The sequence below is a fragment of the Lithobates pipiens genome, unplaced genomic scaffold (genome assembly GCF_037356315.1).
Source record: "Lithobates pipiens isolate NorthernLeopardFrog02 unplaced genomic scaffold, aLitPip1_a1.2 Scaffold_25, whole genome shotgun sequence".
Taxonomy (NCBI): domain Eukaryota; kingdom Metazoa; phylum Chordata; class Amphibia; order Anura; family Ranidae; genus Lithobates; species Lithobates pipiens.
Window position 1 is genome coordinate 169,904,281 of NW_027507787.1, and position 21,981 is coordinate 169,926,261.

General features: G+C 43.6%; 2 protein-coding genes across 2 annotated transcripts in view; one reads left to right on the forward strand and one right to left on the reverse strand.

Moving 5' to 3' along the window:
* Positions 1-3,165: 3,165 nt before the first annotated feature.
* MFAP5 (microfibril associated protein 5) overlaps positions 3,166-21,981 on the forward strand; it is a 116,989-nt gene continuing 98,173 nt past the window's right edge. The window contains exon 1 of the mRNA XM_077455156.1: positions 3,166-3,321. The gene's annotated coding sequence lies outside the window, so the exon portion shown is untranslated. The remainder of the gene's footprint in view (positions 3,322-21,981) is intronic.
* LOC143929794 (olfactory receptor 6B9-like) lies at positions 11,727-12,920 on the reverse strand. Its single transcript, XM_077453771.1, has one exon. The coding sequence runs from the start codon at positions 12,918-12,920 to the stop codon at positions 11,943-11,945; it is 978 nt and encodes a 325-aa protein (XP_077309897.1). The 3' UTR covers positions 11,727-11,942.

Genomic DNA, 21,981 nt, shown 5'->3' on the forward strand with positions numbered 1-21,981 from the left:
CCTCTAAATCAGACAACTTGGCCCGACCGTGTGTATGCAACAGTTTCAGACACAATCCATCAGACTAAATCCGGCGGACAAAATCCGACGGATTTGGTTGGCAAAATCTCCGACCATGTGTACGTGGGCTAAGGCCTCTTGTCCACTTGCAAAGCTTGGGTGATCTATCCCACAAGCCTGGATATCATTTGTGTAGGTTTTTCCACTAGAAAGGCCATTTCAAGGAGCACTCCTTGGCAGTTTCTACTGTAGGATACCAACAGAGCGCCTATCTTCACCCCTCTTGTGGTTGTGAGCAACCTCTGTCAGCCTAATTAGTTTACACTGATGCTAATTCTCATCAAGGATCCAAATGTTTCTCTTGGAAACCACTAAAGAATATCCTTTTCCAGAAGTACGATAGACATGACTGATGACTGGTAGTCCATTTCAGTGTATCTAGATACTGGTTTGCACTAGCGACACCATTTCAAGGAGCACTAGGGTCCAGTACTTCCAAATACGTCACCTTTGGTAAGAGCTTATCTTTGTCCTTCTGGCAGTTCTAAGTAACCTCTACCAGCATAGCTAGTTTACACTGATCCTTACCCTAATCAGGGATCAAGTATAATTCTCTTAGAAACCATTGAATTATATAATTATCCACCTTTAATAAGATAGTCCCTTAGTTAAAGTGGTTGTAAACCCTTACAACCAACTTTGACCTACAGGTAAGCCTAGATTAAGGCTTACCTGTAGGTCCAAGAAATATCTCCTAAACCTACACGGTTTAGGAGATATTTGCCGAAAGACAGGCACCGCACTGAGCGAGCCACTGTCAACGGCGATACGCCGCGAGTGGCGGCTCCCACGCACATGCGCAGGAGTGACGTTATCGCGGCTTCGCCGAATGACAGCGGCGGAGCAGCGAGACCCACCGAGAAGATGGATGCTCCGGACTACAGGGGACAGCGGTAACTTCGTTGGCTCCTGTGTCAGGTAAGTGACACATAATGGACTACTATGCAATGCATAGTAGTCCATTATGCTTTACCTTTGCAGGGAATCAAAGAGTAAGTAAACTCATCAGGGTTTACTTCCTCTTTAAGGAGAACAATAGACATGACTGATGACTCCATTTCAGTGTATCTATATACTGGTTTCCACTAGAGATGCCATTTCAAATAGCACTATTTCTGTTGTAGGATGCCAACACATCAAGTGGGGCTATGGTGCAGTACTTCCAAACCCTGCAGCTTTGGCAATAGTCTATGTTCATCCTTGTGTTTTTAAGCAACCTCCACAAGCCTGGCTAGTTAACACCACCCTAACCATCATCTAGAAACCAGGATTCAAATATGTCTCTTGGAAACCATTAAAGAATAACAATTTCCACTATGAGACCCTCTCTTCATTAAGGACAACCATGGACATGGCTAATGACTGGTACTCCACTTCAGTGTATCTAGTTACTGTTTTCCACTAGATAGGCCATTCCAAGGAGCACTACTTGGCAGTTTCTACTGTAGGATGCCAACACATTAGAGGGGTTATGGTCCAGTATATCCAGGAAATAGGAGAATTTCCATCTCTGGAAATAGGAGAATGCCCCAAGGGATAATATGGGCAAGAGACCATGAACAGGATAGTCAGAAAAATACAAAAAAGTATAAATTCTCCCATTTCCAAATATTTTTCTGGGATGTGGCGAGGACCTTCAGGATAAACCTCTAGATAGTTTCTTCACTATTATTGTTCGTTCTTAGTACTCTCTACCAGCCTAGCTAGTTCACACTGATCCTTACCCTAATCAGGGATCAAGCTTTTGAAAATGGAGGAACCCTTGAAATAACTTCTTGGCTTCAGGGAAATATTATATTTACAGCTCACAGTATATTTATTTCAGGTACTTATATAGCGCCGTCAATTTATGCAGCACTTTACATGTACATTTTACATTCACATCAGTCCCTACCCTCATGGAGCTTACAACCTAAGGTCCCTAACACACATTCATACATATACTAGGGCCAATTTAGACAGGATCTGATTAACCTACCAGCATGACTTTAGAGTGTTGGAGGAAACTGGAGTACCTGGAGGAAACCCACACAGGCACAGGGAGAACATGCAAACTCCAGGCAGATGGTGTTATGTTCAGGATTTTAACCAGTGACCCTTTTTGCTGCCAGGTGAAAGTGCTAACCACTACACCACTGTGCCGCCCATATTAGTGTGCTTGTCATGTGAAGAATGTGCTTACATTTGAGGTCATTGGGAAGAATCCCCCCTTAAAGATAGCTGAAATGATTATTGGTGTCAGCGGTTACTCAACTGAGAGGCAGAAATCGCTTACTGCCCGAGTAACCCCTTGGAACCACTCTGAGAAACCCTAGTTGAGAAACCGTGCTGAAGACTATGCCTGTGAAGGTTCTCATTTATCCAATTCATGGTAAATCTAGTAGTAGTTAGGCACAAATCAATCTGAATCCAATAGAGTAGTTTAAAAAGATATTATAAGTCAACTAGGAGTGCTGAAACAGTAGGAATGTAAGAGATGGTTGGTATTGCACGTCATAGGGTGCCATGTTGGGGAAGGGTGGATGGGTGAAGCTTCTGAAGTAAAAGCAGAGAACATCTGGCAACCTTGCATGCAAAAATCCTCTCTGTGTATTGGTGGATTTATATAAAACAGGTGGGGCATGAGATGTCAAAAAGCTCACATTACAAAATTCTCAGTATTAAAAGAAAAGAACAAACTACTGGCAACAATTTGATGCAAAGTAATTTTAAGTTTTGTGAAGTTGACAAACAATTATTTTGCTAACATTTATCAAAAAGATCTTTTTGCATCCATTTAAATTGGGTCAGCTTAACCCAGATCTCAGAGAGCTGCATGAACTGCCAAAGAATTTACTAGTTTGAAAGTATATGAATTCAAGACCATCACTGTGTGTGGGTGAATCTGAGATGCAATACATCTGCGTTAATGACCACATTCTAATGCGCAGCCTCCACTGTCCTCACCCTCCGGTTCTATAATGTGCTAGATGACCACTGATATCCTGCAGGTGTCACGGCTCAATGTACACTGAGATATTGTTTCCCTATATATTGAGACATATCATAGTGAGCATGAGCAGACACTGTGTGAGGGCCAAACAGCTGCCCAGCTGCTCAAATATTTTACGTCTTTGGGTGCGGCCTTTAATTCAGAAAGACTGGATAAAAGACAAAAATGAGGGGAAGAAAAGGGGAGTAGAGAAGGGGACAGAGGAGAGAACTGTACAGAGGGACCAGCAGAGACACAGGACCAGACCCAGAGACTCGGGCAGGAGAGAAGTAAGTGCCATTATTACCTGGAGGATACCCCATAAGAAGGGAGGAAGGATGGAGGGTAAGATAGTGACTGGGTGGGGGGAAGAACGAGAGAGAAAAAGAGAGTGACCATATGGGAAAGTAGAAGGTGAGAGATAGAGAAAATGGGATACAAAACTGAGAACAAGAGAAGGGGGGAAAGGAAAGAGAGAGAGAAATTGTACTATAGAAGGGGAGAGATAGAGACTATTTGACTATAGAAGGAGAGAGTGAGGAGGTGGGTAAAGAGCACTTAGATTGGGTGGAAAGAAGCAGGAATGACAGACTGAGAGAACGAGAAATCCCCTGGACTCACCTCCTCTTATCCCTTACCCCAGACAATGTCCCCAAACATATTCCCTATACTTTATATTATCCCTTATCCCTCCCTTACCCCTGATAATGTCTCCAAACTTATCCCCCATCCTCCTAATATTATCCCTTACCCCTGATAATGTCCCTGGGCTCAACCCTATCCTCCTTTATATTATCCCTTACCCCGATAAAGTTTCCAGAATCACCCCTATCCTCCTTTATATTATACTTTACCTCTGATAATGTTTCCGAACTTATCCCCCATCCCCTTTTAGATTATCTCTTACCCCTGATAATGTCCCCAAACTCCCCTCTATTCTACTTTTTATATTACCCCTTACCCCTAATAAAGTCCCCGGACTCACCCTCCATCCTCCTTTATAATATACTTTACCCCTGATAATGTCCCTTGGATCGACCCCATTCTCCTTTATATTATTCTTAATGTTACCAGAATCATTCCTCATCCTCGTTTATATTATACTTCACCTTTTTGATAATGTCTCCGAACTTATCCCCTATCCTTCTTTATATGATCCCTTACCCCTGATAATGTCCCCAGACTCACCCCCCCCCCCATTACTCTTTTATATTATCCCTTACCCCAAAAATGCCCCTGGACTTATCACACATCCTTTAAATTATCCCTTATACCTGATGATGTCCCCAGACTCACCCCCCCATACCCCTTTATATTATCCCTTACCCCAAAAATGCCCCTGGATTTATCACACATCCTTTAAATTATCAATTTTACCTGATAATGTCCACAGACTCACCCCCGTTCCACCCACCATGTACCTTTTATATTTTATATATATATATATATATATATATATATATATATATATATATATATATATATATATATATATATATATTATAATAAGAAAGGTAGTAAAATGGATCACATGCAGGCAGCAACAATAGCCCCCCCCCCCCCCCAAAGCAAAAATAGATCCCCCGATAATAACAGCCCCCCCCCCAGCTGCAATAGACTGCTTGCAACAAAATACCGCATAACAACAACAGATCAACCTCAGGAACAATAGACCCCTCCATCAACAATAGATCCCCCAGCAAGAATGGATCCCCAACTGCCAGCATTTATAGACCCTCCAGAAGCTAGCAACAATAGACCCCTCCTTCAACAGTAGATCCCTTCCAGCAACAATTGATTCACTTGCAACATAATACCTCCCCCAGAAACCATAGAGCCCTCCCACAGCAATAATAGATCTCCCAGCGGCTGGCATTATTGGACCCTTCAGCACACGGCACTACCCTTTGCCACTGCATACATTCAAAAAAAGCCCTGTGCTTACTACTAATAAAGTCCGTGGACTCACCCCTCATCCTCCTTCATATTATTCATAGAAGATAGGAAAAGGACACATATTAAAAAAAAAAATGGAATAGCTGTTGCTCCATCCAAAATGCATGCAAGTTCGTACTGTGCGAATAGAGCAAAACCAAATGTTCTTGTGGTTTATACACTTCAATTTCAAAGTGTGAATGTGGAAAATACCACATTATGGCCACTAGATGGCGCAAAAGAGCACACTTATTTCCAATGATAGTTAGCGCCATCTAGTGGTGAGAGTATAGCCGGAGAACATCTAATTTTGCCCAGAACAAATTTACATGAACTGTTGAAGGAGGGACAGCTATGCAAATGTTTTATAAACACTACTTGGGTTAAGTGGGAAGAAGAGGGAAATGGAGAGAGCTTGAGAGAGAGACTGGAAGAAAGAAGGTTAAGGAGAGAAAGGCAGAGCAAGAAAAATAAAGAGAATGGAAACGAAAGACAGAGAATTGGGGAGATAAAAGAAGAGAGAAAGAAGACAGGAAAAATGGGAGAGGGGGCAGAGAAATAGAGAGAGTGGGAGGAAAGAGAGGGAGAAAGCTAGAGGGAGCAAGAGATAGAGATGGGGAGAAAGAGAGAAGGAAGAAGAAAGAGGTAGAGAGAGGTTCAGAGAGAGGGAGAGGGAGAAAAAGAAAGAGAGGGAGGGAGATAGAGGGGGGGAGAAGGACAGAGAAATAGAGAGGGAGTAAGAGTGGGAGAAAGTGGGGGGGGGGAGAGGGGGGAAAGAAGGAGAACAGGGGATGGGTACAGAGAAGAAGAGAGAGGGGAAGAGAAGGAGAAAAGGGGAGGGGTACAGGGAAGAAGAGAAAGGGGAAGAGAAGGAGAAAAGGGGAGGGGTTCAGAGAAGTAGAGAGAGGGGAGAGAGAGGGATAAAAGGGGAGGGGTACAGAGAAGTAGAGAGAGGGGAGAGAGAGGGAGAAAAGGGGGGGTACAGAAAAGTAGAGAGAGGGAGAAAAGGGGAGGGGTACAGAGAAGTAGAGAGAGGGGAGAGAGAGGGAGAAAAGGGGAGGGGTACAGAGAGGGGAGAGAGGGGAGAGAGGGGAGAGAGGGGAGAGAGGGGAGAGAGAGGGAGAAAGAGATGGGGGAGAGAGGAAAAACATTTCCTGGCTGTGATAATGTACATTGGATTATGCAGATATGAGGAAATTTACCTAATTGGAAAATGCTGTGATTCTTTCTATCCATCTGGTATCACTTAATACAAAGAAAACTAAGACGCAGTCAGGGAAATAAAGGGTGCATGAATGAAAGTGAGCTTTCCGAATGTATTTGTCCTCTCGCTACTTTGTATGAACTCACATCAAAGTCCCAATACCTCTTGGATGCTTTTTTTCTTCATTGAATGCAAACAGTCTCTAGGCCACCACTTTTTGGGTCTTCAACCTGGTTTATTAAAGCAGAACAACACCATGCAAAAGATTACAAGATACAAAAGAATAGCCCATTAAAAGATAACACCAGATTTTGCTATAATATTCAGGTTCTTACAAGAGATGTTCTTCACTGTACTTTTTTTGGGCACTAAATGCCCCCAGTCTGATGGCCAGAATAATTTAACTCACTTCCTTCCACCAGCGTGAGAGTGGACAGAATGAGAAAAGAAGAAACAGCACAGTGATGAGCTCTCTGTCATCCTGCTTTCTTCCCCTATCAGCATGCTGCTTGTCAGCACATGAACTTATTGCCTCCTTGTACTGCTTCTTCATCTTCCAGTCTGAGCTCTGCTGCACAGAGATTGTAGGAAGCTGATACTGGGTCAAATTCAAATAGTTACATTGCTTGCATACAGTTCAGCTTTAAATTTACTGGCTTAGGCGATTTGCCAAAAACTGCCTCTAATGCCGCGTACACACGATCGGAATTTCAGCCAGCAAAAGGCCGATGAGAGCTTTTCATCGGAAAATGCGACTGTGTGTATGCTTCATCGGAATTTAGCTGGCTGAGTTCCCGCCAGCAAAAATTTGAGAGCCTGTTCTCATTTTTTCCATCTGAAATTAAGATCGTCTGTAGCAATTAATTAATAATTCCGATCATGTGTACGCGGCATAAGCTTTTATTAAGGCTTTCCACGGTTATGAGACAGACATGTCCTCCCTCCTAGACCTAGCAGACTCTTTCCTGATTTATTCCCTGATTTAAATTTTTTTTTCTTTTTGTTTCAAATATTTTTTCATTTATGTCTGTTGTCCTACACCTACGAAATGATTGAATAGCTGCTGATCTGCAGAGTCACTGGCCCTCATAGTAAATGACTAAAATGAGAGCTGCAGCTGCCAAATGCAACAACTTTTTGTTGTTCATAAAGAGGGTGTCGTAGAACTAACTCTACCCAATCAAAGGGCCTGAGGACTGTGATGTAGGGGTGTCGGATATAGCTCACAACTGTCCCTGATTTAGTAAAGAAGAAAGGGGACAAATTGTGAACAAAGGGACTGGAGGGTAACCAACCCCCGGGACTTTATCAACGGCACTAAATATAATCAATCAATATTTAAAATCAATTGTAAATTTTATTCAATGTACAAAAAAACATTATTTGAGACAAGTGACTTTCGTCTATTTTACATATATAATATAAAATGCGGATATACAGAAATAGGTATATGAGCCTTCAAGACTACATAGGTTACCACATTAATGTATAATTCAAACTGCATTGTTTCTTTCTACATGTTTCGCTCAGATAGAGCTTCCTCAGGACAATTGCAGTGTATAATATTCTCATAAGTCTGATAAATTAAAATGCTTTGGAGCCGTGGCAGTTTGTCTGATTATTAAAATACAGACCAGTTATCTCATTATATTCTGTCATCAAATGAGCGGATCACGGTGAGGGCATCATTAGGGATCTCCCAATCAACCCCTCTAGGGATCTGGTAGAAACCTGATGGTATTTATCAATAGAGTAGAACCAGTTCAACAAGCCCAATCTCAGCAATCAGCCTGTATTGTCAGACATAGATTAAATAGAGTGTAGTTCAGGCACAGAAGTTTTCACAGTGCTGATCTCTGATTAAATTGGGTAGTGTGTAGTCCAAGAGGTAAAAGTACTTCTCCACTCGTTCAGCGGCTCCCCACGTCAGCTCCCATCGCTAGTTCCTGGAACTAGCGATGGGAGCTGACGTGGGGAGCCGCTGAACGAGTGGAGAAGTACTTTTACCTCTTGGACTACACACTACCCAATTTAATCAGAGATCAGCACTGTGAAAACTTCTGTGCCTGAACTACACTCTATTTAATCTATGTCTGACAATACAGGCTGATTGCTGAGATTGGGCTTGTTGAACTGGTTCTACTCTATTGATAAATACCATCAGGTTTCTACCAGATCCCTAGAGGGGTTGATTGGGAGATCCCTAATGATGCCCTCACCGTGATCCGCTCATTTGATGACAGAATATAATGAGATAACTGGTCTGTATTTTAATAATCAGACAAACTGCCACGGCTCCAAAGCATTTTAATTTATCAGACTTATGAGAATATTATACACTGCAATTGTCCTGAGGAAGCTCTATCTGAGCGAAACATGTAGAAAGAAACAATGCAGTTTGAATTATACATTAATGTGGTAACCTATGTAGTCTTGAAGGCTCATATACCTATTTCTGTATATCCGCATTTTATATTATATATGTAAAATAGACGAAAGTCACTTGTCTCAAATAATGTTTTTTTGTACATTGAATAAAATTTACAATTGATTTTAAATATTGATTGATTATATTTAGTGCCGTTGATAAAGTCCCGGGGGTTGGTTACCCTCCAGTCCCTTTGTTCACAATTTGTCCCCTTTCTTCTTTATTGATTCTTAACAGGGATGTGGCACTTTTTTCACTACTCAGATTAACATGAACCTGAGCCTTGTCATATATATATCCTTCTGTATATGTCCCTGATTTAGAACAATGCCCCTCTGTCCCACTTTCCTCCTCATTTGTACCTCATTTTGGTCTGATCTATATACAGTATCTCACAAAAGTGAGTACACCCCTCATATTTTATTAAACACTGAAGAAATGACACTTTGCTACAATGTAAAGCAGTGAGTGTACAGCTTGTATAACAGTGTAAATTTGCTGTCTTCTTAGTACTGTGGTCTCATGTGAGGTTGGGGTGCTGCGAGAAGGGGGAAGGGATTTGTGTCAGGGTGGTCGATTTGGGGGGGGGGGGGCAGCAGGGTGTAAGAATTGCTAGGAGTGGTGATTTAGGGGGATTGGTGTTGGGAGGGGGATGGGAGGAGAGGATTTGTTCTAGGAAAGGGGATATGTGGGGGTTGTGCTAGAAGAGGTGATATGGTGAAGAGGGGAATTTTGGGGGTGGATTTGTGCAGGGGGGGGATTTGGAGTGGAGGGAGAGGATTTGTACTCAGGAAATTTGAGAGGTAGAGGATTTTTGCTAGGAGGGGGTGACTTTTTTGGGGGAGGGGAATTTGTGTTGGGGGATTGGGGACAAAGTTTTGTGCTGGAAGGGGGGATTTCAGTAGGGGGGCAGATTTGTTCTGGGGGAATTTATGCTTGGGGGTAAGCGTGCTCAATTTTTCTTTGGGGGGGGGGGGGTTTGCTGGCACATAATGCTCATACATCTTGGGGGGGGGGGTGCAATTTGGCATGTCCACACTGGACACTAGATTACCTTGTCCCGGCACTGATGCCAACTAGCCTAAATATTTTCAATAAAGGTTTCATAATCCAACAACTGACATATTATTTAACAGAATGAAATTACAATGAGAGATAAAATATGAAAATGATCTTACGCTTATTTCTTTTAGGCGGTCCAATGTGTCTTAAAGTGGTTGTTAAGCCACTTATTATTGTTGCTACAATCCCCTCTGTTATAATAAATGCTTTGCCCCACTGTATGTGTTTTGTAAAAAACTGCTGCTAAATACCTTATTTTATCTTGCTGCTCGGGACTAATGTGACCGGCCGCCTCTCTCCGCTCTGGAACGGACAGCTACAGCAGGGAGGTCGAGAAAAACCCCCCGCTGACATCAGCCAGGAGGAAAAGAGAGACAGCCAGTCATGTGAGCGCTGAGCAGCACTATAAAATAAGGTATTTAGCGGTAGATTTTTTACAAAACGCATACACTGTGGCACATCATTTATTGTAACAGAGGGGATTGTAGCAACAAAACTAAGTTATGATACCAGCTGGAAGGGAGAGGTGGACACTGGTACGAGCAGACAGACAGGCAGGGAGGGAAGGGGTGGGTGGGAGATCAGAGAAGGACAGAGCAAGGCTGTGGATGATGGAGCCACATAAACTGACCACAGTGTCAGGGCTCAACAGCCATGATATATCGTGGTCAGTTTTCAGAGGCGAGGGTATAGCCAGGCCGGATCAGCCAGGTATTTCAGGTGATACAAGGGGCCAAATTACACAGCACAAGCACTGTGCTATATAACATGCTTTAAGAGAACAGAATCCATTATTTTTATTTGGACCTTATAATATAGACATTTGATATTGTCTTATACATGTGTGTAACAACTTTTAGTAAAGGTAGTTCCATTCCAGCAGGAGTTCTGGATTATGTATAAAGTTTGGCTCTGGAAGTTCAGTTTTAGGTCATAAACAGATCACTTACACAAGTTTTACAGTGACGTATTGCTCAAATTTTTACTCAGACTGTTTATGGCTGGACCATTTATGACAAGGCCTCATTAGGAGTCTTTTGCAGACCTTGTTAGTGGAGGTTCATTTTCATTCATGCACCTTGTGACAGATGTGCCTTGCACTGCCGAAGAATGGATTTTTTTTTTTGAAACGCAATGTACGTTTGTTGCAATGGAGGTTGGGGAACCATTCAGAATGCCTGCGTTTCTGCAACATAATGCTGCATTGCATGAGTGTATATAACATGGGGGACCCTCTGATCCAAGCTATATGGGGCCCCATGATTTCTAATGGTAGCCCTGCTGGTGGCAGAATCTTCCAACAGTGAATACAAAAGTTATAATCTTCATATTTACTACATAGAGGAAGGATTAACACTCACTTGTTAGCTACACAGGGCTGAGAGTCACAATATGTTGCTTGCACCTGGCCAGGGCTCATTCAGAGATGGACTCTACTTGTACTGAGTGCTCACAAGAAATGTGGCAAAACCACAGAGGGAAATTGGAAGTATCAGCCCCTTTATAATAATATAGAACAGGCGTCCCTAAACAAAGGGTCGGTTTACAATTCTTCACACTTTTTAGGGGGCTGAACTGTGGCCAGTGGGAGTAAACAATTCCTCAGTCTTGGTGGTCAGTGGAAGTAGAAAAACTACATAGTACCTATGATCAGTAGGAAGAGGAATAGTGCCCCATCATTGGTGTCAGTGGAAGGAATTGTGCCCCAACACTGGCATTAGTGGAAAGAATAGTGCCACATCATTGGTGTCAGTGGGAGGAATAGTGCCTCATAATTGGTATCAGTGGGAGGAATAGTGCTCAATCATTGGTATTAATGGGGGGAATAGTGCCCTGTCATTGGTGTCAAAGGAATAGTGGCCCATCATTGGTGTCATTGGGAGAAATAGCGTCCTATCATTGGCGTCAGTGCAAGGAATAGTGTCCCATCATTGGTGTCAGTGGGAAGAATAGTGCCCCATCCTTGATGTCAGTGGGAGGAATAGTTCCCCATCATTGGTAATAGTGGGAGGAATAGTGCACTGTCACTGGAATTAGTGGTAGGAATAGTGCCCCATCATTGGTGTCAGTGGGAGGAATAGTGTTCCATGGTTTATATCAATGGGTGGAACTATGCCCCAATGTTGGTGTCAGTGGAAGGCATGGTGCCTCATTGGTGTTGTCAATGGAAGGAATAGTGCCCCATGGGCTGGATAAAAGCAAGCTGCATCAGACCCACAGGCCACAGTTTGGAAACCACTGATGTTGATGGGGGTAGGATACATAACTGAAGCAATTTGTGTTTATTGTAATACTTGTCTGGAGTTCTGCTTAAACAGTTGATTTTTAATGGCTTCTTTCATTTCTTTATTTCTTAAACAATAAATTAAAGGATTGAGAATTGGCGTTATCACTGTGTAAAAAACTCCCACCACTCGATTCAGGCTGAAAGAGCTACTCAGTCTGGGTCTCACGTACATAAATGTAATGGTGCTGTAATAAATGAAGATGACAATTAAATGGGAAAAGCAGGTGGAGAAGGTTCTCCTTCGCCCGGTAGTAGTCGGTATCTTTAAGATGGTGGTAATAATATAGACATACGAAACCAAAGTCATCGTTAATGAAGTCAGAATCACGAAGGAAGCATTAAAAAAGTCCATCAAATTGATAAGAGAGGTATCTCCGCAACACAGCTGCAGCAGCGGAGGGGCATCACAGAAGAAATGGTTGATATCGCTTCCACAGAACGGAATTCGGAAGAGTAAGACTATTTGGGGGGAAGTGGTTAGAAAGCCACCAATGAAAGCGCATAGGCTAAGAACACGGCACATGGTGGGACTCATCAGCCTTGTGTAATGTAGAGGTTTACAGATGGCTAGGTAGCGGTCATAGGCCATAATGCCAAACAGGAGGCATTCAGTGGATAACATAGAAAAGAACAAGAGCACCTGAGTCATGCAACCGTAGAATGAAATGGATCTCGCATGTGGTGTGATGGTGCTCAGAACTTTGGGGACAGTCACAGAGATGTAACATATTTCTAGAAAAGAGAGAGTGCGGAGATAATAGTACATAGGAGTGTGCAGGCGCCTTTCTCTCAGCGTAATAGTGATGATCACAGAGTTACTCAAGAGAGTTATTAGGTAGGTAGTTAGCAGAAGGAGAAAGAAAATGTACTGCAAACTTGGAGGTCCAGGAAATCCCAAAATTCTGAATTCAACCAGCTTACTACCATTAATATCCATCTGTATGAAGCAGGAAGATTTAAAAAGGTCTATCATATACAGTTTAAAGCACATTTGCAATTACGTCAAAGGAAGCTCCTGGAATATGCAGCTGGAAATGTGAGAGCTACCAGCTTATTCTGTTCACCGTTTATGATTTAGGCACCCCTGCCAGACAGTCAGGTCTTGGAAAGTCTCTGCAAGCTACACTGCTGTTAAATGATAGGGCCTGGTTCAAGGCACATTCTAGCCTGCTGTATGGACAACCAGGAAGCAGAAGGTTAATCACAAGGTCATCCCTTTGCTCTCCCCTGTCCCCTGTAAGCATGCCCAGAGCATTAGAATTACTGCAGTGGGTAATGCCATTGAGTCTTGATTGGTATATGTGTATGTGTATGTGTATATATATATATATATATATATATATATATATTGATAGACCAACACAAAATGGAACAGAATTTTAAAGTGGAAGGAAAATGATAACTGGTTTTCAATTTTTTTTTACAAAACAATGTGTAAAAATGTGGCGTACATTTGTATTCAGCCTCCTTTATTTTGATACCCCTAACTAAAATTTAATGATACCAATTGCCTTCAGACATCACCTAATTAGTAAATAGAGTCCAGATGTGTGTAATTAAATTTCAGTAAAAATACAGCTGTTCTGTGAAGCCCTCATAGGTTTGTTAGAGAAGGAACACACCAGGCAGGTCAGGGAGAATGTTTTGGAGAAGTTTAAAGCAGGGTTAGGTTATAAAAAAATATCCCAAGCTTTGAACATCTCACGGAGCAATGTTCAATCCATCATCCTAAAATGGAATGAGTATGACACAACTGCAAACCTATCAAGACATTGCTGTCCACTTAAACTGACAGGCCGGGCAAGGAGAGCATTAATCAGAGAGGTCCATGGTAACTCTGGAGGAGCTGCAAAGATCCACATCTCAGGTAGGAGATTTTGTCCAGAGGACAACTATTAGTCGTGCACTCCACAAATCTGGCCTTTATGGAAGAGTGGCAAAAAGAAAGCCATCATTGAAAGAAATCCACAAGTTTTTTACAGTTTGCGAGAAGCCATGTGGGGGACACAGCAATCATGTGGAAGAAGGTGCTCTGGTCAGATGAGACTAAAATTTTACTTTTTAGCCTAAAAACAAAACGCTATGTGTGGCGGAAAACTAACACTGCCCATCACCCTGAACACACTATCCCCACCATGAAACATGGTGGCAGCATCGTGTTGTGGGGATGCTTTTCTTCAGCAGGGACAGGGAAGCTAGTCAGAGTTGATGGGAAGATGGATGGAGCCAAATACAGGGCAATCTTAGAAGAAAACCTGTCAGAATCTGCAAAAGACTTGAGACTGGAGTGGAGGTTCACCTTCCAGCAGGACAACGACCCTAAACATACAGCCAGAGCTACAATGGAATGCTTTAGGTCAAAGCATATTCATGTGTTAGAATGGCCCAGTCAAATTCTAGACCTCAATCCAATTGAGAATCTGTGGCAAGACTTGAAAATTGCTGTTCACATATGCTCTCCATCCAGTTTGACAGAGATTGAGCTCTTTTGCATAGAAGAATAGGCAAAAATGTCACTCTCTAGATGTTCAAAGCTGGTAGAGACATCCTCAAAAAGACTTGCAGCTGTAATTGCAGCGAAAAGTGGTTCTACAAAGTATTGATTCAGGGGGGCCGAATACAAATGCACGCCACACTTTTCACATATTTATTTGTAAAAAAATGTGAAAACCATTTATCATTTTCCTTTCACTTCACAATTATGTGCCACTTTGTGTTGGTCTATCACATAAAATCCCAATAAAATACATTTAAGTTTTTGGTTGTAACATGACAAAATGGGGAAAATTTCAAGTGGTATGAATACTTTTTCAAGGCACTGTATATCTATATTCATGTTAGGTGTATGCAGGCTAAGTAATGTGTCAGTGTAAAACTTTCAGGTATATATTACCTCTCACAGAGATCACAGTGCCCCCCATGGCAATGCCTTCATCTACTTTTCTCTTCAGAAAGATGGAGCCATCTGTCTTCAGGCATAAATCAGAGTCTTCTTGCTCTTGTTAATATACCTCTTTATAAAACAGAATCATTCATACATCATTAAATGTATTCTTAAATTATGCAAGCAGTATAAGTACCCGAATGTGCCTTTTGCAGTCCTTGTACAGTAGGGCTGGAGTGAGAGAGGAAGAAGCAGTGTAAGGATCCTTTCAGTTCATGTGCTAACAAGAAATGAAATCTGAGTGACGGAAAGATGTGCTGATTACTGCGCTGATTCTCCTTTCACTGTCCAGGCTGGTCCAGGATACCTTGAGTTTAGATGAGTTGAATGATGCTGGCCACCAGATTTATGACATCTAGTGGCAGAAAAGAGCACTGCAGGAGAAATCTCTGAAGTGAAGCTGATTAGTGCAGAAAAGAGCTGGTTTTGTTATTTCCTCTGTTAATGGGCTGTTCATGTTTATCTTGTTAGCTTTGGCTGTACTAAAGCTGTAGCCTCCCTGGCGGTATTCCCGAGTCTGGCTCGGGGTGAGATTTCAGTACCATAAGCGGTATTCCCAAGCCAGACTCGGGATCCCATCACAGGATCCATGGAGGGGGTTACTTACCTTGTCCCCTCAATCCAGCGATGTCTCCCCGCTGTGATCAGCTACTTGCCGTGTCTCGCTCGATCTGTGACAGCGCAGAGCTCCATTCCCTGCGAGAGTTGCGACACACGGGGACGAAGTTCGGCTCCAAATTCAAAAAGTAAAAAACACAGTATAGATACAGTATATTGTAATCGTACAGATTACAGTACTGTATCAAATAATTACACATCCCCTTTTTTCCCTAGTGGTTTGTCCAGTGTCCTGCATGCAGTTTTATATTATAAATACTATTGTTTATGCCAGGAAACTGGAGATTGTCCATAGCAAAAAATTTCAGTTTACATCAAAAGTGGTTATAGACCAGCTAGAAAACAGCGGAAAAAAAATTAGAATCACTTGCACAATTGAGCAACAATAATTCGTGGGGAAATTCGTCATCAAACACTAAAAGTAATGACAGCAACAATTCTGCAACTCAGCATATTTCAGTATTTTTGATTTGATTACATTATTGAATAATTATAATTATTATTATATCATTATTTTTTATAATTATTTATTATATTATACTATATATATATATATATATATATATATATATTATTATAATTTATGAATTAGTATTTCAAATTTTATCATACCCGGGATGCTTATTAGACTCTTGTTTGGATGGATTTAAGTGAATTATTTCTAAGAATTACAGGCCTACAATATAAAACGCCAAATTTCCATGCAAAATAATGGTACCGCTTTCAGCACCTAAAATCTGAAAATAATCATACTGCCAGGGAGGTTAAGGCAACATTCAGAAAGACTTTAAGAGTTTAAAAGTCAGTCAAGCTGAGATCACTCAGGAACCCTCAGAAAACACACCAAGGCTGCTGTATTGCAATGCATTGTTATAAATCAAATATAAGAAATCTTTCTCATTGTATTTATTTATTTGTATTTAATGTAGGCTGGTGAGAGATCCATTATAAATGATAAAAAAGGAAAAAGCGGTCTAAATCACAAACATTGCAGTGTTCAGATTCTATGGCCGTACATAATAAGCCCTTACTGGATTTCCACAGGAGATGAGATGATTGATATTCCTGGAGATATTTCTGTCCTTCTTCTCCATTATATAACAATAATGTTGCATTTTTCTTTGTTTCTTCTTTTCTTTTATATAATTATATAATATAATAATTAGTGATGGCCGAACGGTTCGCCCGGCGGTCGTTTCGCGGCGAATTTCCGACATTCGCGGTCCGCACGTTCGAACGCCTTTTTCCGTCGTTCGCCGCGGCGGACTTACGTGTTTAATGTATACAAGAACTTTAACCTTTGGTGACACGTTTATCATGTGATACAGGACAGCCAATTGAGACATGACAGCACATGGACACTTGTACATTCCCCCTAACCTATAAATACACCCGATCCGGTGGCCATTTTACATTCTTTCTTCTGTTACGATAGGGACAGGTTCCTGTGTGGAGTAGGGAGAGATAAACCACTAGCTATTTGGTACACAAAAGTTCTTTTCAGGACTGGTATAGGTGTTAGGTGTTGATAGGTTTGCTGTGCTGCTGATTCTTGCAGCAGCCTGAGTGTCTTTTGTTAGTTTAGAGAAAGGGAAAGGACGGTGTATGCTACAGGGACAGCCAGATTAGTCTTTCATCATCATCATCATCATCATCATCATTAGCTGTTACTATCAAGGTCCACAAAAGAGCTGTTCCAGTAACCACTAATCGTTCTCTTTTTTTGCCAATTTGTATAGGGACAGGAAGGAAGCAGTGTTGTCAGGCAGTGAGGGTAATTTTAAAGACTTGCTGTTATTATTAGTTCCACAAAGGTTCTTTTCAGGACTGGTATCAGTGGTACAGTAATAGGCTTGTACATGTATAATATTCTTTCTTCCAAATATAGAAAGGATATTATACTTGACTGCTGCCCTTCTGCTGCAGTCTGCTAAACATTCACAACTCACTTGTTCCACAAAAGTTCTTATAAGGACTGGTAACTTGGTATAGGGTGCTACGGTACATAGGCTTGAGTGCGGTACAGTCTGCTGTTCTGTAAGGACCGCTATCGGTCCACAATAGATAGGGTTGACGTGCACCACTGCTGACCGCTGCCCTATACTGCAGCAGTCCTTCAGCGGTATAGGGACTGACGTACAGTCTGCTAAACACTAATACACAACCTGCTTGGTCCACAAAAGTTCTTATAAGGACTGGTAACTTGGTATAGGGTGCTACGGTACATAGGCTTGAGTGCGGTACAGTCTGCTGTTCTGTAAGGACCGCTATAGGTCCACAATAGATAGGGTTGACGTGCACCACTGCTGACCGCTCACCTATACTGCAGCAGTCCTTCAGCGGTATAGGGACTGACGTACAGTCTGCTAATCACTAACACACAACCTGCTTGTTCCACAAAAGTTCTTATAAGGACTGGTAACTTGGTATAGGGTGCTACGGTACATAGGCTTGAGTGCGGTACAGTCTGCTGTTCTGTAAGGACCGCTATCGGTCCACAATAGATAGGGTTGACGTGCACCACTGCTGACCGCTGCCCTATACTGCAGCAGTCCTTCAGCGGTATAGGGACTGACGTACAGTCTGCTAATCACTAACACACAACCTGCTTGTTCCACAAAAGTTCTTATAAGGACTGGTAACTTGGTATAGGGTGCTACGGTACATAGGCTTGAGTGCGGTACAGTCTGCTGTTCTGTAAGGACCGCTATCGGTCCACAATAGATAGGGTTGACGTGCACCACTGCTGACCGCTCACCTATACTGCAGCAGTCCTTCAGCGGTATAGGGACTGACGTACAGTCTGCTAATCACTAACACACAACCTGCTTGTTCCACAAAAGTTCTTATAAGGACTGGTAACTTGGTATAGGGTGCTACGGTACATAGGCTTGAGTGCGGTACAGTCTGCTGTTCTGTAAGGACCGCTATCGGTCCACAATAGATAGGGTTGACGTGCACCACTGCTGACCGCTGCCCTATACTGCAGCAGTCCTTCAGCGGTATAGGGACTGACGTACAGTCTGCTAATCACTAACACACAACCTGCTTGTTCCACAAAAGTTCTTATAAGGACTGGTAACTTGGTATAGGGTGCTACGGTACATAGGCTTGAGTGCGGTACAGTCTGCTGTTCTGTAAGGACCGCTATCGGTCCACAATAGATAGGGTTGACGTGCACCACTGCTGACCGCTGCCCTATACTGCAGCAGTCCTTCAGCGGTATAGGGACTGACGTACAGTCTGCTAAACACTAATACACAACCTGCTTGGTCCACAAAAGTTCTTATAAGGACTGGTAACTTGGTATAGGGTGCTACGGTACATAGGCTTGAGTGCGGTACAGTCTGCTGTTCTGTAAGGACCGCTATCGGTCCACAATAGATAGGGTTGACGTGCACCACTGCTGACCGCTCACCTATACTGCAGCAGTCCTTCAGCGGTATAGGGACTGACGTACAGTCTGCTAATCACTAACACACAACCTGCTTGTTCCACAAAAGTTCTTATAAGGACTGGTAACTTGGTATAGGGTGCTACGGTACATAGGCTTGAGTGCGGTACAGTCTGCTGTTCTGTAAGGACCGCTATCGGTCCACAATAGATAGGGTTGACGTGCACCACTGCTGACCGCTGCCCTATACTGCAGCAGTCCTTCAGCGGTATAGGGACTGACGTACAGTCTGCTAATCACTAACACACAACCTGCTTGTTCCACAAAAGTTCTTATAAGGACTGGTAACTTGGTATAGGGTGCTACGGTACATAGGCTTGAGTGCGGTACAGTCTGCTGTTCTGTAAGGACCGCTATCGGTCCACAATAGATAGGGTTGACGTGCACCACTGCTGACCGCTGCCCTATACTGCAGCAGTCCTTCAGCGGTATAGGGACTGACGTACAGTCTGCTAAACACTAATACACAACCTGCTTGGTCCACAAAAGTTCTTATAAGGACTGGTAACTTGGTATAGGGTGCTACGGTACATAGGCTTGAGTGCGGTACAGTCTGCTGTTCTGTAAGGACCGCTATCGGTCCACAATAGATAGGGTTGACGTGCACCACTGCTGACCGCTCACCTATACTGCAGCAGTCCTTCAGCGGTATAGGGACTGACGTACAGTCTGCTAATCACTAACACACAACCTGCTTGTTCCACAAAAGTTCTTATAAGGACTGGTAACTTGGTATAGGGTGCTACGGTACATAGGCTTGAGTGCGGTACAGTCTGCTGTTCTGTAAGGACCGCTATCGGTCCACAATAGATAGGGTTGACGTGCACCACTGCTGACCGCTGCCCTATACTGCAGCAGTCCTTCAGCGGTATAGGGACTGACGTACAGTCTGCTAATCACTAACACACAACCTGCTTGTTCCACAAAAGTTCTTATAAGGACTGGTAACTTGGTATAGGGTGCTACGGTACATAGGCTTGAGTGCGGTACAGTCTGCTGTTCTGTAAGGACCGCTATCGGTCCACAATAGATAGGGTTGACGTGCACCACTGCTGACCGCTGCCCTATACTGCAGCAGTCCTTCAGCGGTATAGGGACTGACGTACAGTCTGCTAAACACTAATACACAACCTGCTTGGTCCACAAAAGTTCTTATAAGGACTGGTAACTTGGTATAGGGTGCTACGGTACATAGGCTTGAGTGCGGTACAGTCTGCTGTTCTGTAAGGACCGCTATAGGTCCACAATAGATAGGGTTGACGTGCACCACTGCTGACCGCTCACCTATACTGCAGCAGTCCTTCAGCGGTATAGGGACTAAGAGTTTTGTCACAGGGTCATTTAAAAAATGACATGCAGAGGAAGAGGCAGGCCCTTCCGCAGGGGTGGTAGGGGTAGGGCAGGAGCAACAGGCTTGAGCCAAAGTGGGAAGTTGCAGAAGGTGCGTTCAATTACTTTAAAGGATGCACCAGACTTGGTTGAGTGGCTCGCTCAGCCTTACTCTTCTGCACCCTCCTCATCCTCTCGATCTGCACCCTCTTCTTCACTCTCTGCTATGTGCACCCCCAAAGACACTACCACCAACAACACGACCACCACCACCACCACCACATACCTTCCGCTTGAGTCACTGGAATTATTTTCCGATCCATATCAAGAGGACATTTCTGATGCGCAGCCACTCTTGGTATTGGATCAGGAAGAGGAGGTAGCAACAAGCGCTACTCAGCAGTCTGACGCCAGTACCCAGATCAGCCCAAGGAGGAGGTTGGTCCCCGGTGTTGCTGCCTACTCCGAGATCTCTACTTATAGCGGTGGGGAAGGTGACGTTGATGATGACGTGTCTAGTGATGTCACGTGGGTGCCCACAAGAGAGGAAGAGGAGGGGAGTTCAGAGGGAGATATGGACCAGCAGATAGGGAGGAGAAGCAGCAATGACTTACATTGCACAGCAGGGACAAAGCAGACTGCAAATGTATCAGGAGCGAGTCATCGACCATGTACGGTCACATCTGGCGCTCCCAGGACACCGGCACATGGCTCCGCAGTGTGGGCTTTTTTTAACGTGTCCGCTGCTGACAATAGCGTTGCCATCTGCAATCTTTGCAGTCAACGCGTTAGTCGCGGTAAGCCCAATACTCACCTAGGGACGACCGCCTTAAGAAGGCACATGAGCAGCCATCACCGAGCCCAGTGGGAGCAACGGAACACACAAAGCCACACTGCAGGCTCTCACCGTCCAGCCTCGTCTTCTACTTCTCCTTCTCCTCTCTCCTCACAATTGTCCTCCACTCCACCTTCCATCACGCCAAGCTCACATTTTTCTGCAAAAAGGCAGGCTTCCGTGGGCCTAATGTTTGAGCGTAAAAAAATGATGATGCCGGATAACCCTCTTGCCCAACGGTTGGCGGCTGGCTTGTCAGAACTCATAGCCCGCCAACTACTGCCATATAAACTGGTGGACTCGGAGGCCTTTCGCAAATTTGTGGCCATTGGAACACCACAATGGAAGGTCCCAGGAAGGAAGTATTTCTCAGAGAAGGGCATCCCAGAGCTATATGGCCATGTTCAGCGGCAAGTGAATGTATCTCTGGCACACAGTGTCGGTGCCAAGATACATCTGACCACAGACACGTGGTCTAGCAAACACGGGCAGGGAAGGTATATCAGTTTTACTGCCCACTGGGTGAACCTTCTGACGGCCGTCAAGCATGTAACCCGTGGCACCCGTGTAGATTTGGTTTTACCGCCACGGATTGCATGCAGGCCTGACTCTTCTTCTCCTCCTCCTACTCCATCCTCCTCCCTCTCCTCCTCAGCTGCCTCCTCCTTTTCCGCTGCTAGCGTCTCTTCCACTGCACCGCCCAAGCTCCCCAGAACCTATTCCACATGCCAGGTGAGACGTTGCCATGCCGTGCTGCGTCTGTTGTGCCTGGAAGCAAAGAGCCACACTGGCCCGGCACTCCTTTCAGCTTTGCGTTCACAGGCAGATGAGTGGCTAACACCGCTCAATTTGAC

Coding starts and splice junctions, on each gene's coding strand:
- LOC143929794 (XM_077453771.1), bottom strand. CDS start 12,920: ATGATAGACCTTTTTAAATCTTCCTGCTTCATACAGATGGATATTAAT.